This window comes from Aplidium turbinatum, chromosome 1 (genome assembly GCF_918807975.1).
Source record: "Aplidium turbinatum chromosome 1, kaAplTurb1.1, whole genome shotgun sequence".
In the NCBI taxonomy this organism is placed as follows: Eukaryota; Metazoa; Chordata; class Ascidiacea; order Aplousobranchia; family Polyclinidae; genus Aplidium; species Aplidium turbinatum.
In genome coordinates this window covers 39,130,052-39,144,888 of record NC_137472.1, presented here as the reverse complement: position 1 = coordinate 39,144,888, position 14,837 = coordinate 39,130,052, and the positions used below count along the sequence as shown (strand labels likewise).

The window sequence follows — 14,837 nt, the reverse complement described above, 5'->3', positions numbered from 1 at the left end:
CGTATAAAATAAAACCTGGCCACATGTTCGTATGAGGCGTCTATACCTGGTTCAAAGAGCAGCATTGAAGAAGACGATAAAATTTACAATTTCTTTTTTATCTTTCAGTTTTGAACAGACATGCTGATTTCGCTTATCATTTGCATCCAAGAATACATAAGTTGTTTTTTTTTTAACTTTTTTAGCATTGTTAAAGCCCCATGTCTTTTCCCTTACGCCAATTCTCAAGTGTTATTTTGATTTCACTCTGGTACTATACTTCATAATAATATGTAGCCTACTGCCATTGTCTTCATAGCAATTCGTTTGTTTTAGCTGCAAATTTATTTATGCTATAATTTGAAGTTTGTTAAAAGCGATTGAGTAGATAGGATTCATTGTTGCTTGATGAAAGAGAAGGTGTTTTCCACTGTGAGGATGACAATAAAGAGATTAACAATAATCAATGATAGCTTGCTATAAACTGTTGATATACAGTTACAGATAAATTTATGAATAGGCTACCTTCTCAATAAAATACTAAACTCTGAAAAGTTAGTATTTATAAATAAACTTTTTATGACCAGAACTTCAAAGCTACCAGGTCTAGCCTGGTGTATATTTTTCACTTAGTACAGTTACTACAGTATATTAATAAAACACTCAGTATTGTTGAACTAAAATTTTTAAATTCAATATTCAATTCAGCAATTGATCTTTTGCATGTAGTCGATAGCTTTCGATTGAAAAATATGAAAACAAAAATAAGTTTATTTGCGATGTTTGTCGCAATAATAGACATCGAGATATCTCAAGTTGAAGCTTATTCTACTGGCGCCATACCAACGTCACGATGTGAGGATATGACGCCTCAACATGGAAGCCCTCCCAATCCAACGAATCTCAACCCATATTCTTTATATGTTCCTTTTCTGACATATTTACCAGGCAAAAATGTTGAGTGTAAGTAAATAGGCTTATTTGTAAACCACTAACGAAGGTGTTAAATTTGTTTGTTTTAATTACAAATCACTGGAATCAGTTCAAAAATATTCACTTCCGACTCTACTAAAAACCGACTCTCATTCTGGACAAGATCATGTGATATCTGACTACACAAATCTTAGCTTGACGTGAGGTCGGAGGAAGCAGAAGTTGGTAGCCTCAGTTTTTGTTTGCGGCTTGAAATACAAATCTAACTTTCAATTAAAAAAAAAATGAAAATTTGTAAGTTCGAAGTCTATAATTCAGCACTTTTGGAAAACAAAAAGGTTTTTTATTTGTTGCAGCAGAACATGAACGTCGTTAATATTTCACTATTGCAATGTGAGTTATACTGAGGGATGCGGTGGCTATCTTTTTGTTACTTATTATTGGTAAGTTGACCCATACACAATACACATTTGCAGTTTTATTTGTTTCTGCAGTGACTCTAAGAGAAAAAGAACCCGATAATCCTCCACCGTTTGTTGGTTATTATGTTCAAGGTCGTACTTTGGAAGGCGAACAACCCATTGGACAATTTAATATTTTAAATGCTAGCTTATCAAGAACTCATTCTTGCTCGTCTAATGTTCCTGTAAGTAGCAACAACTTTGATTTGATTTTGACAAATTATTGTTTTTTTTTCAAAAATGAATTTTTAAAATGCTCTAACGTTGTGTGAGCAGGAGGATGTGTAAACCTATAAAAGAAAGGAGAGGCAGGCTTCAACTTTTCGACAATAATTGCTCGTCTATTTGTTGAAGTGTTATTGCTAGCATTCATTTAGTATTTCTATTTATTTCCTAACAGTTTTTGGTTCACAAAGCCGGGAAAACAATTTTATATAGCGATTATAGCCTATTGATAAATTGACATGTCATTGACAGCGTTTGGATTTTAGAAATTTTCAGCGATTTTTTTTTTAGTTTGATATATATTTTCCATTTTTAATTAGACTAATTGCTTTTCTCAAGTCTATCATGTTGAAAAGAAACTGTAAAATAATTAGTTTTGTTTTCTTGAATCTCTTTGACCGCTTGTACTTTTGCCGTGGTTGAAAATATAGTTAAGCTGCTTACGGTAATTGGGAATTGCTTTGTGTTCAGGATACATCTGGCATAGGGAACACACTGAGTCACACCACTCAATGGCATTTAAATCCTGAACCAAGATTAACAGTCAAATGGACAGCACCATTTTCTAACAGTAATCTGTACTTTAGGTAAATAATTTAGTGGAGTAATCAGTGTATAAACGTTCGGCGCTTTGAGGTTACAAATGCATATCTATATCATTACTTAGGTAGTAGACCAGTAGGCTACAAGATTAGTAGAATACGGTTTAAACTTAAACATTGCTAACATTCGGAGGGAACCAGAACATATCTTTTTTGACTGATGTTCCAAAGTCAAATTGAGAATGTTCACAAAACCATGTGAACTGTTACATGACAATCATGAAATACAAGTTGAAATACATCTACAAGAAATGAAGATTCGTGTACTTTCATCTCCATTTGGTAGATGGAAGATGACATAATTTTTGATAGTATGGCGTCTGTGGTCTGCTTCTCAGCGCAACACTCGCAGGAACATAAACATGTCACACCGCAAGTAGTGTTAGATGCATGACTATACCCTTGGTTTAGCAAACGCTTGTAGCAAACCCTTTTAGCAAACATTTGTAGCAAACCCTTTTTAGCAAACGCGGGTCACATTCAGATTAGCAAACACGACTCACTCCTTTAGAAGCCTCTTTTTAGCAAACGCGGGTCACATTCAGAGGAGTAAACCCCTTTAGCAAACCCTTTTAGCAAACACTTGTAGCAAACGTGGATCACCCCTTCAGAATAGCAAACACAGACCATCTTTCAGAATAGCAAACGCGAGCCATACCTTTAGCAAACACTTGTAGCAACCCTTTTTAGCAAACGCGAACCATCCTTTTAGCAAACGCTTGTAGCAAACGCTTTTTAGCAAACACACATCACCTACAGATTAGCAAACACGGATCATCCCTTTAGCAACCCCTTTTTAGCAAACGCAAACCATTCCTTTTGCAAACGCTTGTAGCAAACGCTTTTTAGCAAACACGCATTACCTACAGATTAGCAAACACGGATCATCCCTTTAGCAACCCCTTTTTAGCAAATACTAGTCACATTCAAAGGAAACCCCTTTAGCAAACGCTTTGACTAAAACAACCATGTTTATTTACAATTTTACAGTTTATTACGCATGGTATACATACACTATTTTGTAATTAATTTTCTGCAACAAGGATAAGCAAACAAGCAATAATGGACCCAATAACAACGAGAGATGATGTCGAAGCTGTGATTTATGCAGTTCAAATGCATCACAATTTTTGTTAGAGATGAGGTGGTTGCAATAATTGCAATATATGACATTGAAAAGACTTTAAAACATAACCAACATATTTTTAGTAATACACAAAGAAACTTTTTTACCTGAAATTAAAGTTACCAAAGTCATTCTCGATTTAATATCATTTCAAAAAGAAACGTATTTTTTTCGAAAAGATCTAATTGTCTGCTATGGTATTCTAACAACAAACCAACACAGAGTTCATTTTCTTTGCAAACCGGTAGTCACGGTAGTGACCGTCAGCTGCGTTCATTGGAAACATTTCAAAAAGAAAGAGCTATTTACACATGTTTTATAGTTGTAACATATAGTCCGTAATGACTTTCAAGATTTGACTTCATTTATAATACAAACAAACAAGCAATTTATGGACGCAATAGCAACGAGAGATGACGTCGAAGCTGTGATTTATGCAATGCAAATGCATCATAATTTTTAATAGAGATGAGGTGGTTGCAATGACTTCAAATGACATTGAAAGGACTTTAAAACATAACCAACATATTTTTAGTAATACACAAAGCAACTTTTTACATAAAATTAAAGTTAACAAAGTCATTCTTGATTTATCATCATAATGGTGTATTGCTGTTTAAATTTTATAACTGTAGACACACACTGCTGACAATCACTGTAATAATCTAACTTCTACCAAACAACTAACCTAGCACTTCCTACCTAATACCTCGTATACTAGTCTATGGAAAGTCATTTTTGATGTCACATCATTGTGGGTTCTTTGATGTTGTTTAAATTTTATAACTGTAAAGGACAAAAGTTTATAGATCGGTTAATATGCGGGGTTTAATTAAGTTAATTTTATAAAAAGTTTTGTTAATTTTTTGTCGGTTTGGGTGTAGCCATGTTTTTCGCAAAGATGTTTTGCTTGTAAGAATAGAGTTTTGACTATTGATCCTGGTAGTTAGGTAGGTTTATCGGCTCGATTCCAGATCTTTCCAAATGCTGGGTTTTGTTCTTGCTGAGTATGTTATATCGGTAAATCAATGAGGTTTCACTATTTTTTTGGGAGGGATTGTATAGGTTAGTGAATTTCGTTATATGTTGATTCTTTTAATCAGTGGCTTGCTTTTAGTTTATTGTAAGGTAAATGGTCAAAGGCGTGCTTAGTCTCTTTGACTTGTTCAAAAGCTTAATAATACTGCATTTTGTCATCTTCATTTCATTTAATCTTCGTTTCGGTTTATGTTGGTTTTGGTAAACCTTTATTTCTTTAGGTCTACGTTTCGCTAAAACAGTGGTTTTAACTAAAACTTTATTGTTATGTTTAATAAATGCAACTAATCTGGAAAATTAATTTTGTTGATATAATATCATTTAATGGTTGTAAGAATAATAGCTTGGTCAAAATGACCTAACTTTAAGCTTGTCATGTAGGAATAACATTTACGGCTTTGTTTTATGATGCTTACAACAACTGCACTATACTCCATTATATTAACATAAAGGTACAACTCAACACACAAGCAGGAAATTGAGACATAGAACCTCCTGTTTTAGTTGTGTTCAGTTTAGATCTGTGTAGCTTATCGTGTTTATCATTTTGCTAAGCATTTGTTTGATAAAGATCGTTACAGCAGTGATGTTAGCTAAAACTTTATAGTAATTTTGATAAATATAACTAACTTGGAAATTATTTTTGTTGATATAGTAAGTTATCACTTAAATATTGTAAGAATAATGGCTTGGTCAAAACAATGTAACTTTTGTCATTGGTGTTTGCATAAATAACTTTTACGTTTTTTATATGGTGCTAATAACAGCTAAACATTTAACGTTCTTTTTTATGGAACGAGAACACCCAAATGAACAACTATGAGACAAATTGTTGCAACACATAATCACACTTAATAATAAGAACACACAAACAAGATTCTGAACACAGGTTTAAACTTTATAATTATGAAACAGAAACTTGAAGGTCGTGATGTTTTGTTGTAGTTTCTTTAGACTTGTATAGAAAAGACATAAAATTTGCTAAACTATTTTTCAGTTTGTGAATTATGGAACATAAAGTTTGTAGTTAGTTAATAATATTTTTTGATTGTTAGTTTGTGCAATACAAACTTTGTGATTTTGTTAAAATTATTGTTCAGTTTGTAAACGAAAATTTAAGTTTGTGATTTAAAATAATTTTTTGTGTGTATGTTATTAGAACAAAACTTTCAGTGTACAATTTGTCAAAACTACTTTTTAGTTTGTAAAACAAAACGTAATTTTTATTTATTTATTACTACTTATTGTCAATTAACGTGAATTATTCTTAGATAAATATTTTGTTTTCTTATTTCCAACAGATAATACATCTGCTTATCTATTTTTTGTATGTTGCTCAATTCAGTTTGTAAAGTTTTTAGCATAAAAAATCAAGATGAAGTATTTCCAGCAACCATAACAGAGTGCCTGAAAGCATAAAATGTAGCTACTCAAAGCGCACTTATAATTTGCAAACACTTTCGATGTGTCACATTAGACATTTAAATGACAACACAGTTGACTTAATGCTTCACTTCCATTTTGTTCTGAAATTTTTATTGTTGAGCCGTTGGTTTCGTGATCTATTCCATGCTTCCATTTATAAAACAAGTATTAGTTGTCTTGTTAATACTGGGTCACAAGTATTTTTTTTACATTTTCAACCCTCCTGTTTTTTTTGTTAAACACAAGCAAGGTTTACTTTGTAAATGCTAAAGTGTGTATGCTGGTAGTTTTATCAAACATATTAGAATGTAATACAATTTATCTGTAAAGATAATGATTACCTAAAACTTACTGTTTTAAAATGACAACGTAATATTTTTTTTTTAAATCGTGATGAGTTGTACATTGCATAAATCATTTTTAAAGCCTTTTTATTAAAACCTTTTTGGTACATTTGTGTTTTGCAATCTCGGGAGCCAATGTAGGCTACAAGATTTTTTTTTAAGAAACAAAGAAAGCTACAAAGTTGGACTTGTTTTCATTAAATGCTTTGAAGAGTAAAACTTTTTGTAGTATTGATGTAAATTTATCATTCAAGGTTTGGTAGTTTATAACACAAGATTCTCTTTGGTTTCGTTGTTGACTTGCATAAGTAACTAATCAATATTGTTTATGGACTTTCATAACAAGTTGTTTTTTCAGCTTTATAAAGCTCAGTGCTTAAACTGTTTGTAATTATAACTAACTTGATAGATAAACATCCAACCTCCAACAGATATATTCAATTTGTTTTTTCTTTGCTGGCAAGAACATGTAGAAAACTTCAAAGTAAACATACGAATTTGGGACCAACAAAAGGAAAAGAGGACAAAACCAATAGGTAGCCTATACAAAACTACTTTATCACATTAAAAGATGTTTTTTAGCAACGCATTGTTTTACAGGTTCTATATGCCTCTAACTTTGGGTAATAATTTTTTCCACATCTACTTATAGCCTAATTTCAGTGAGTTACATTTAAACCAGCATTTTTTTACGAGTATAAACCCACAACTAAATTTTTTCGCTTCAATTGATTGCTGGGTAGAAGCACACAAGCAGGTCTTGGAAACAAAACTTAATTTATGTCTAGCCTAATACATTGTCTTGTATCGTAGCTAAACTACAAAATTTATCTGTTACACTGATTGATTCGTATAAAAATGAACCCATATTTCCCTAATTCCTATCAAATCCGTTTAACGAGGTGTATCATACCACTTAATCGCTTCCTTTAATAGGATGACACCCTTTGATAAACTACAATAGCACCGCTTGTTTGAATAGCTTAAGCATCTGCTATATCACATAATTTCATGATCACGAGTTTTCACAGTCGAATTATTTCTTAAACGTCTTTGTTTTATCATTGTCAAAACATTTTTTAAATGAAATTGCAATAAACTATTTTATGTTGTTTAAGACAGACCTAATAAAACAATTTTTAGGTGGGTCATGCGTACTGAGCACGTGTTTATACCAAACGAGATTGACCGAGTGGTTTAAGGTGTTGGTCTTATGTACCAATGGACTAGCGTCCGCGTGGGTTCAAATCCCACATCTAGTATTTTGATTTTGGGTTATTTTTAACGCATAATTCGATTTATTTTGTTTCTTAACATCCCTTCAGTTGCTTGTACACACGGTTGTGATTTTCTTTTTTTTCAGTTACAACAAGATTCACTTTTTTCACATAAAAACATAGAAATCTAAAACAGTCTAAAAAAGTCACCTTTTGTTTGCTCAGATTCCAACATAAATCGATGAAAAATCTCTTTACCTTTGATGTACTTTTCTATTTTCTGACCAACAATCAGGTTTTGGCAACACTTTTGCAACAACTTATTAGGTTTTTTTTCGTGTGTTCCAGCTACAATCTACTTATCACGAGTTCACTTATAATAAAAATGGCAGATAAAAATAAAGAAACTCAAGTTAGAATGGTGTAACCTTCGTGATTAGCAATAAGTTTGTGCCTACAAAATGTCAATTTTGAAACTGAACCAAAATTAAACACACATAACAATAAAATTTTACTTGTTTGTATATACAGCAATTAGTTATTTCCAACCATATAACACCATCCACTCGTTTAAAATCGACATAAACCGTTTTTTAAACAAGTCTGAACATTATTTATATGAAATCAGCAGTTTACTTTAAATCGACCACAACATCGTTTCAAATTGATTCTGTGGCAAATAAAGTTGTTTAGTTTTCGATAAATGTTCATTTGTTTCCATCATGCAAAGGTTCCTTTTCTTTTTATTTCACTGTGTTATTGTTTGGCAACTTTTTGTATATATCTTCGTTTTTTGTGTAACTTTAAGTGTTTTGTAAGATCTAAACAAAAATCAATCAATCTGATACATTTTATGGTAGGTTTTGAACAAGTCTAAACCGGTTTTGATGAAACTATGCTTGAAAACACATGATGATGCTTTATTAAATGACCACGTATATCAACCACGAACCAAACCAGTTATAAAAATTTTGTTTCACAACATCAGAAAACTTTGTTTTCGTAGATTTTAATATTTGTTTGGTCTGTAATCGACTTTATCAGTTTTATTTTTATCATCAACTTACGTTTAAACATAAGAAAATTACTTGAACACTCTACTTGGTTGCATAACACTATAGCATTTACGTGTGACAGTTTCTTGTAACAATTACAAACCAATGACGCCAATTTATTGAAAAGATCTGTTTATCATTATCCGCACCTATTTCTATTGTCTTTTCGCCATTGAACCAGTTGCTTAGACTTTCTTTTGTCGTATGTTAAGTAATGTTTAATTCTTAAAAATATGTTTTTTTGAACATTTTCCGCTTTTATGCTTATCCTCATTTCAAAAGATTGCTTGTGAAGACTATACTTTAATAGTTTCCATATTTTTGTGAAGATTTCCATGTTTCATTTAACTCTTTTATCTTGCTCTTACATCTAAACTTATTGTTTGGTTCCTCTTGAACTGTCTTTTGGTCGCATGTTCCTGGTGCTTCATCTTTCTAACCCTATCTCACTAAGAATTCTCTGGTTTGTGGTTAGTCTACGTAATACTGACACATGCACTTTGTACTAGTTTTTAATTCCAAACAGTAGATTCATCCTCTTTATTTTCACATAATCATACAATACAACCGCTTTAATTTCTTCCAAACTCCTCTTCTTTAGTCTTTCGCTGATCTTATTGGATCAAAACTTAATAAGTATACCAACTAGTCTTTCTGTCTTTACATATCCATAGTATTTTATCACCACTCTTGTGTCTTTTCACAGATATTAATTCAAATGTAAAGCTTTAATTTTGTGTAACATTTTGAAAATAACATGAAACGATTTTTAAGACATGTACAAAATATCATAAAATTGTGTTTCAACCTAAAAACAAGAAAAAAAATGTATATCTATGTAATACTTACCACTAAACACAGACACAAAATTGTTAAATCAATCAGTTTTGATAATCATTCTCTGTTTTTTTTTTAGATAAGTCACATATCTGTACACACCTTTCCACAGTGATTGTCCACCAAAATAGTGTTTCTTCCACAACACTTGTTCGAAATATTTGTGGTGACGTACTTGTATTTAATATGATTATGTTACGCTAAATCCAAACTATCAAACAAATCTAAAACAATGTATAGCATTCTCTAAAACGCATTTGTCAAGAAAAACTAGAATATATATACTTTACTATATTCTATATAATTTTAATAGGTATAATATGCTATAATATATATAATAGCTTATATACAATATATATATATATATATATATATTAAGAATACTATAGGTAGGTATAATTTTATAGAATATTTTAGTCATAATAATTTTTCTGCAAATGCGTTTTAGAGAATGCAATACATTGTTTTAGATTTGTTTGATAGTTTGGATTTAGCGTAACATAATCATATTAAATACAAGTACGTCACCACAAATATTTCGAACAAGTGTTGTGGAAGAAACACAACTAACACATTCATGTGCATTGTCATGTCTGTAAGGAAAGCAAGATTGCACAGGAAGTTTAGGTACATAAGGTACATATCAGCCTTTAACACTAGGTAGGCTATATATCAGCCTTTAACACTAGGTAGGCTATATATCAGCCTTTAACACTAGGTAGGCTATATATCAGCCTTTAAAAAGCCCAGTTGTACTGACGAGACCTGATAGGTTGAAACGGTATAGGCCCTACTGTCTACAACTTTGAATTAAATTTTTGACACTTTTTGTCCAAATGCTATACTTGTTCTAATTAAAATTACTTTCTGTAACATAAATACAAATTTAATCAATACTGTGAAAGCTCGCGGGCCGCAAAAATTCTATCCGCTGGCCGCATGCGGCCCGCGGGCCTGTAGTTGGACCACGCTGATTTAACTTATTACTTAACTTTTCATGTATTGATGCCGCAACTAAATTTATAATTACACTTACATGTTACGTATGAACTTTAACTTGTTTACGAAATCCACAGTTATTTTGTTATTTTTAGAGGCACCTTTGTACAGTCATTTTCATCTTTTTGGGTTGGAACCTCTAGCTTGGCATTATCTCCTCTGCACAGAATGAACGTCACGGGTATGAAGACTTTCTTGTAATTGTTATAAAATGTGTTGTCATTCACAATGACGTTAAAGGTCGTCACAATGACGTTAAACGTCATCACAAAGACGTTAAACGTCGTCACAAAGACGTTAAACGTCGTTAATTTCGAAAAATTACTTTTCAGCTCTCAACCGGTTTTGTTTAACATTGCATGTAAAATCATTCAATGATTAGGAATGGCTTTGGCTCTGCAAGAGCAATTTTTTGAGTTTTTTCTTGCGAGAGTTGATCTATATTTAGGCTTTCCAATTTATTCTTGCGTTGCTTTCACGACATAATCTGCTATGCGTCTGCCTTCGGCAAGTGTCAAAAAACGTAAAAATAAAACATTAACCAAAATAAGTGTCAAAGGGAATTAACTTAGCCTTCAAAGAGCTGTTAAAAATTTTTGAAAGTAACTTCATTAATTACTTATAGATAGACGTAATAATAAATATTGTGAGAATGTGTTCAGCAACTATTGTTGAAAGAAAATTGTAAGTTTTCCTTTTACTGTAATAACGTAAGTTACAGGTGAGCACAAGATTTAATTTGTCTAGCGACAGAAAGGAGTTTTAATGGCTACCGGTATTTGAAAGGATTTTTATTTCAGAATGCTGCAGAAAAGAGTCTCAAATTTCACCATCTATGATGTCAATCTGTGAACAACTTGAAGATGAAAATTTCTTTTTTGACAGCGCATTTCAAGATTCTGTGAATGAGATTCTCAATAATGAAACTGAACGCCACGGATTTTTCCTTGTTCTCCGATGTTTGCATTGTATGTTAGAAAATTAAAACAACAACAATACTATTACCTCTGCAATATATACAGAAACGTTTGAGCTTGTTTGGAACACTCTATTTTGCCCAAGATCTTTTATTGTTCTAATTGATTATGTCCCTTCGAATGAAACGAAAGTTTCCGGCAAATCTATCACATGCAACATACAGCATAAAACGCGTTCAACTATTGAATGCATGTTGGCAGCACAAACACAATACTAAAAATCTCATTAAACTGCTTATGAAGTTTGCAAAAACGTATGAAAATAAAATGTTAAATAATTGCTTTTACAGTAAATGTAGTCTGTAGTAAAAGCTGTATTAACCTTCAGGGAGTGCATCTTCCACATCGATCAAGAGGAGCAACTTACACGGTATGTTAATAGCTTAGCAATCTTAGCATAATGCTTGTTTTTACAAGTTAACAACATGTCTTCGCTTTGTTTTGCTATAAGCTATTATTTTGTTCAAAAAGTTGGATGCTAGCATTTTATAATATTATCTAACTCGTTTTTTTTTTTATCTCGAACCCTTCTTTTACATTTTTACTTTTACAGTATTAGAGCCAGCAGTAGGCTACATTTTTGGTTTTATTTTTCATCGTCCATATTTTAGTTTTTGTATCTTTTTCTGTGACTAAATTTACTGTAATGCATTGGCCAGTTTCGTTTTACCTTTCATTCAAGTCTCTTTCGCTGATTTTTAAATCCTGCATACCTGTTTCTGTTTTTGAAGGTAATGTAACTTACGCGCTCATTGGTTACGCGCTCAAGAAAAACTAATACTTTTCTCTCGTCATTATCTATTAATTGCAAGACTGCACTACTTTATCATTAAAATATTGCCCAAATAAACCGGATCTTTGCACAGATTGCTGTGCAGTGGAGGGTGTTTCGGATCAATGTTTGATTTTTTGTGATGGTGAAACGTATGCGACCTGGGATAGATACCAAGCATTCTTTCAATCTTTCCACAACTGCTCGATGAATAATGTTGCACTGCTTCCATGTCAACTATGTAAGTAATTCAAATAAAAGGTAGTAGGCCTAGTCTCCCATCATTACAGGTAGCCAAGCAGATTTTAATATAACTAAAACAGGCTTATCCAACAAATGTATTCTATTATATCTAAATAAGATACTTGGATTTCAACTTAACTACCCTAAAATAGAAGCAGATTTGAGTTTAACGCAACATCTGAATACTTTGGTACTACTGAGAATTTGTCTTTCACGTAGCTGATTTGTGAAATCAAGGCAAGATACTGAGAAAGAAATCGATTCGACACCTATCGAAAACACCCGGTTGCATCTTTGCAAAGACGTTTAGATGATATGCATAAATGTAGAAACGATGATTGATTTCCTTGCCTTACCTTCCACTTTAACAAAAATTTTCACTTACCGAGTATTTTAACTTGAACATCACAAAAAAAAACTGAACGTTCAACTAGTTGCCACAGCACAGACACGGAGTTTTCGTTGCTCTTGTGAAAGTGATAATAGTCAGTAACCCTGCTAATAACAAAATTTTATAAATCTGAATCAAAGAAGGGTGACACACAAACACAATTATTTTTACCTTTAGCTGAAAACAAAGACTCGAGTACAACTGCAACTCCTTACGAAACCACAGAGGATTACATTGACTCTCCTACAACTGAAAATCCTTCCGGTTCTTGTGAAAGTGGATTCACTTCAAGTGAATTTGGTTGTATAGGTAAACAGATGTGAGAAATTAAACAAACGAATAAACTCTGAAGAGTTTCGAAAATAAATAATAAAAAAAATGACAAAGTTTATTTTTTCAGACATTGATGAATGCGCAACCGATACTTGTGGCGTCGGCGGGTCTTGTGCAAACACTCCTGGATCCTTCTCTTGTTTCTGTTTCGAAGGATATACTGGGGAAGGATTTGCTTGCTCAGGTTTGATTACGAATTTAAAAAGTAATTAAAAAACTATTTTAACCCTTTATCCTGTGACGTATTTTGGCCAGTTGACTTGCGGACGGGGGGGTCGGTTCGACACTATCACTTTGAGTTCGTGTAACTCAAAAACTACGCAAGATAGATCAATCAAATTTTCACATGGTGTAGATAATTTATCTGACAACATAACATCGAAACTCTTTTGCAATTTGTTCAACAGCGCAACTTGAAAAATCAAATAATTTGATGGTTGGTCATATTTTTTTATTTGACTTGAGAAATTGCTTCGTAATTAACTTATAATTGAGTGTGACGGGTTAATTCCATTGTGTGGATTTTAATCTCTTACGCGGAGACGTCGTCCACGCTTCAATGAAATCGTAATTGGGTTTGCTCGCGTTTGCTTGTTGTTTTGCCGGAGGCATTGTAAAAAAAATTTGCTTTGTTTCAACATTTGCAGAGAATGAGACAAAATCACCACAAAAAAACTATTTCAAGTTTTTTTTGAGCCACATGTTTATAGTCTATACTTTTTCAAACGTACTGTCATTACTTGATATTGGAACTAAATCAAGCAAACTTTTTCACATTCGCACTGTCGAATTTGGTTATGCATGATCAAGAAACACTTTGTATTTCACAGCACATCTCAGGAAGCTATTTATTCGTTTTTAACATTATTTCAACGTCTAAAGACGTTGAATCGATGTAAAAAGTGTCTGATTTGCTGTCTGGGTAGCGGTTGAATACAGAAAAGTAAGGTAGCCTGTGATGTCACGTGGTATTTGAACAACAACCTATCCAAAGGTAGTGACTTGCTTCTATAGGAGCTTGTTCCATTTTAGGCCATCATGCACTCCAAAAACAAAGAGCGTCTAAAACTCCTTACTGATAAACTATGTCACGATGCATTCCAAAGTGAAATGTTTCAATACTTACCAACAATGATCACTTTGAATGAAACAATTTTGCAAACAGTTGTGACAAAATGTAGTGATAATAATCGTTTAGTCAAATCGTGTTGGTAGGTTATAGAACAGGTCGTTTGCCAAATGGAACTCCCGTTCTGCCTGACAAACTCAAAGTCGTGGCATAACGATACGAAAAAGAGAAAAAATTATTTTTCAGGCCGATGCTATTGTCGTAAAAAAACAAAAAAATCACTAAAGTGTTGACTTTTTCCTTGGGCAAAATTGAAGGTTATTGATATTTTAAAAATGCACGTTTGTGTCAATAGGATTGAAGTGTTTTTTTTCATGTTGTTAACTAGATTTGCAAAATAACGTTTTCTACATTTTTTTTTGATTTGTTGGACATGCATTTTGTGTCAAGTTATTTATTACGCATTAGAAGATTTCTTTCTGTTCAAATTTTGAAATAGCATTTTAGATGCAGTTTGCGGTTGATGGCGTTACTGCAAAAGCCATCTTTTGTAATTGACACACATCCAAAAACAAAAGACGCATAAACTACTGCTGGCTGATAGACCACGTCACAATACATCATAATGATGTTTTTCCGAACCGAAGACCCAGAAAACCAATTTTGTCGTATATTAGATTAGACGTCTGCAAACGTTGAACCAATGACAAAAAGTGATTTGCTGATTTGAAACAAAGTGATTGCTGTTTCCAATGTGCAAACATTTTGATAAAAAGTAATCAAGTTTTGGCCACAGCATATTGGTCCATTT

The 14,837-nt window shown here is 32.5% G+C and overlaps 1 protein-coding gene and 1 non-coding gene across 2 annotated transcripts in view; both read left to right on the top strand.

The window, feature by feature from the left end:
- The first annotated feature begins 758 nt into the window (after positions 1–758).
- Positions 759–14,837, top strand: part of LOC145765546 (uncharacterized) — a 32,554-nt gene continuing 18,475 nt past the window's right edge. Inside the window, exons 1-8 of the mRNA XM_082577386.1 lie at positions 759–942; positions 1,407–1,562; positions 2,035–2,185; positions 10,337–10,422; positions 11,042–11,209; positions 12,085–12,231; positions 12,802–12,933; positions 13,025–13,141. Of these exons, the coding sequence (XP_082433512.1) occupies positions 759–942; positions 1,407–1,562; positions 2,035–2,185; positions 10,337–10,422; positions 11,042–11,209; positions 12,085–12,231; positions 12,802–12,933; positions 13,025–13,141 (1,141 nt within the window). The remainder of the gene's footprint in view (positions 943–1,406; positions 1,563–2,034; positions 2,186–10,336; positions 10,423–11,041; positions 11,210–12,084; positions 12,232–12,801; positions 12,934–13,024; positions 13,142–14,837) is intronic.
- On the top strand, positions 7,312–7,395 carry Trnai-uau (transfer RNA isoleucine (anticodon UAU)). Its single transcript has one exon. It is a non-coding gene; the product is annotated as a tRNA-Ile (tRNA).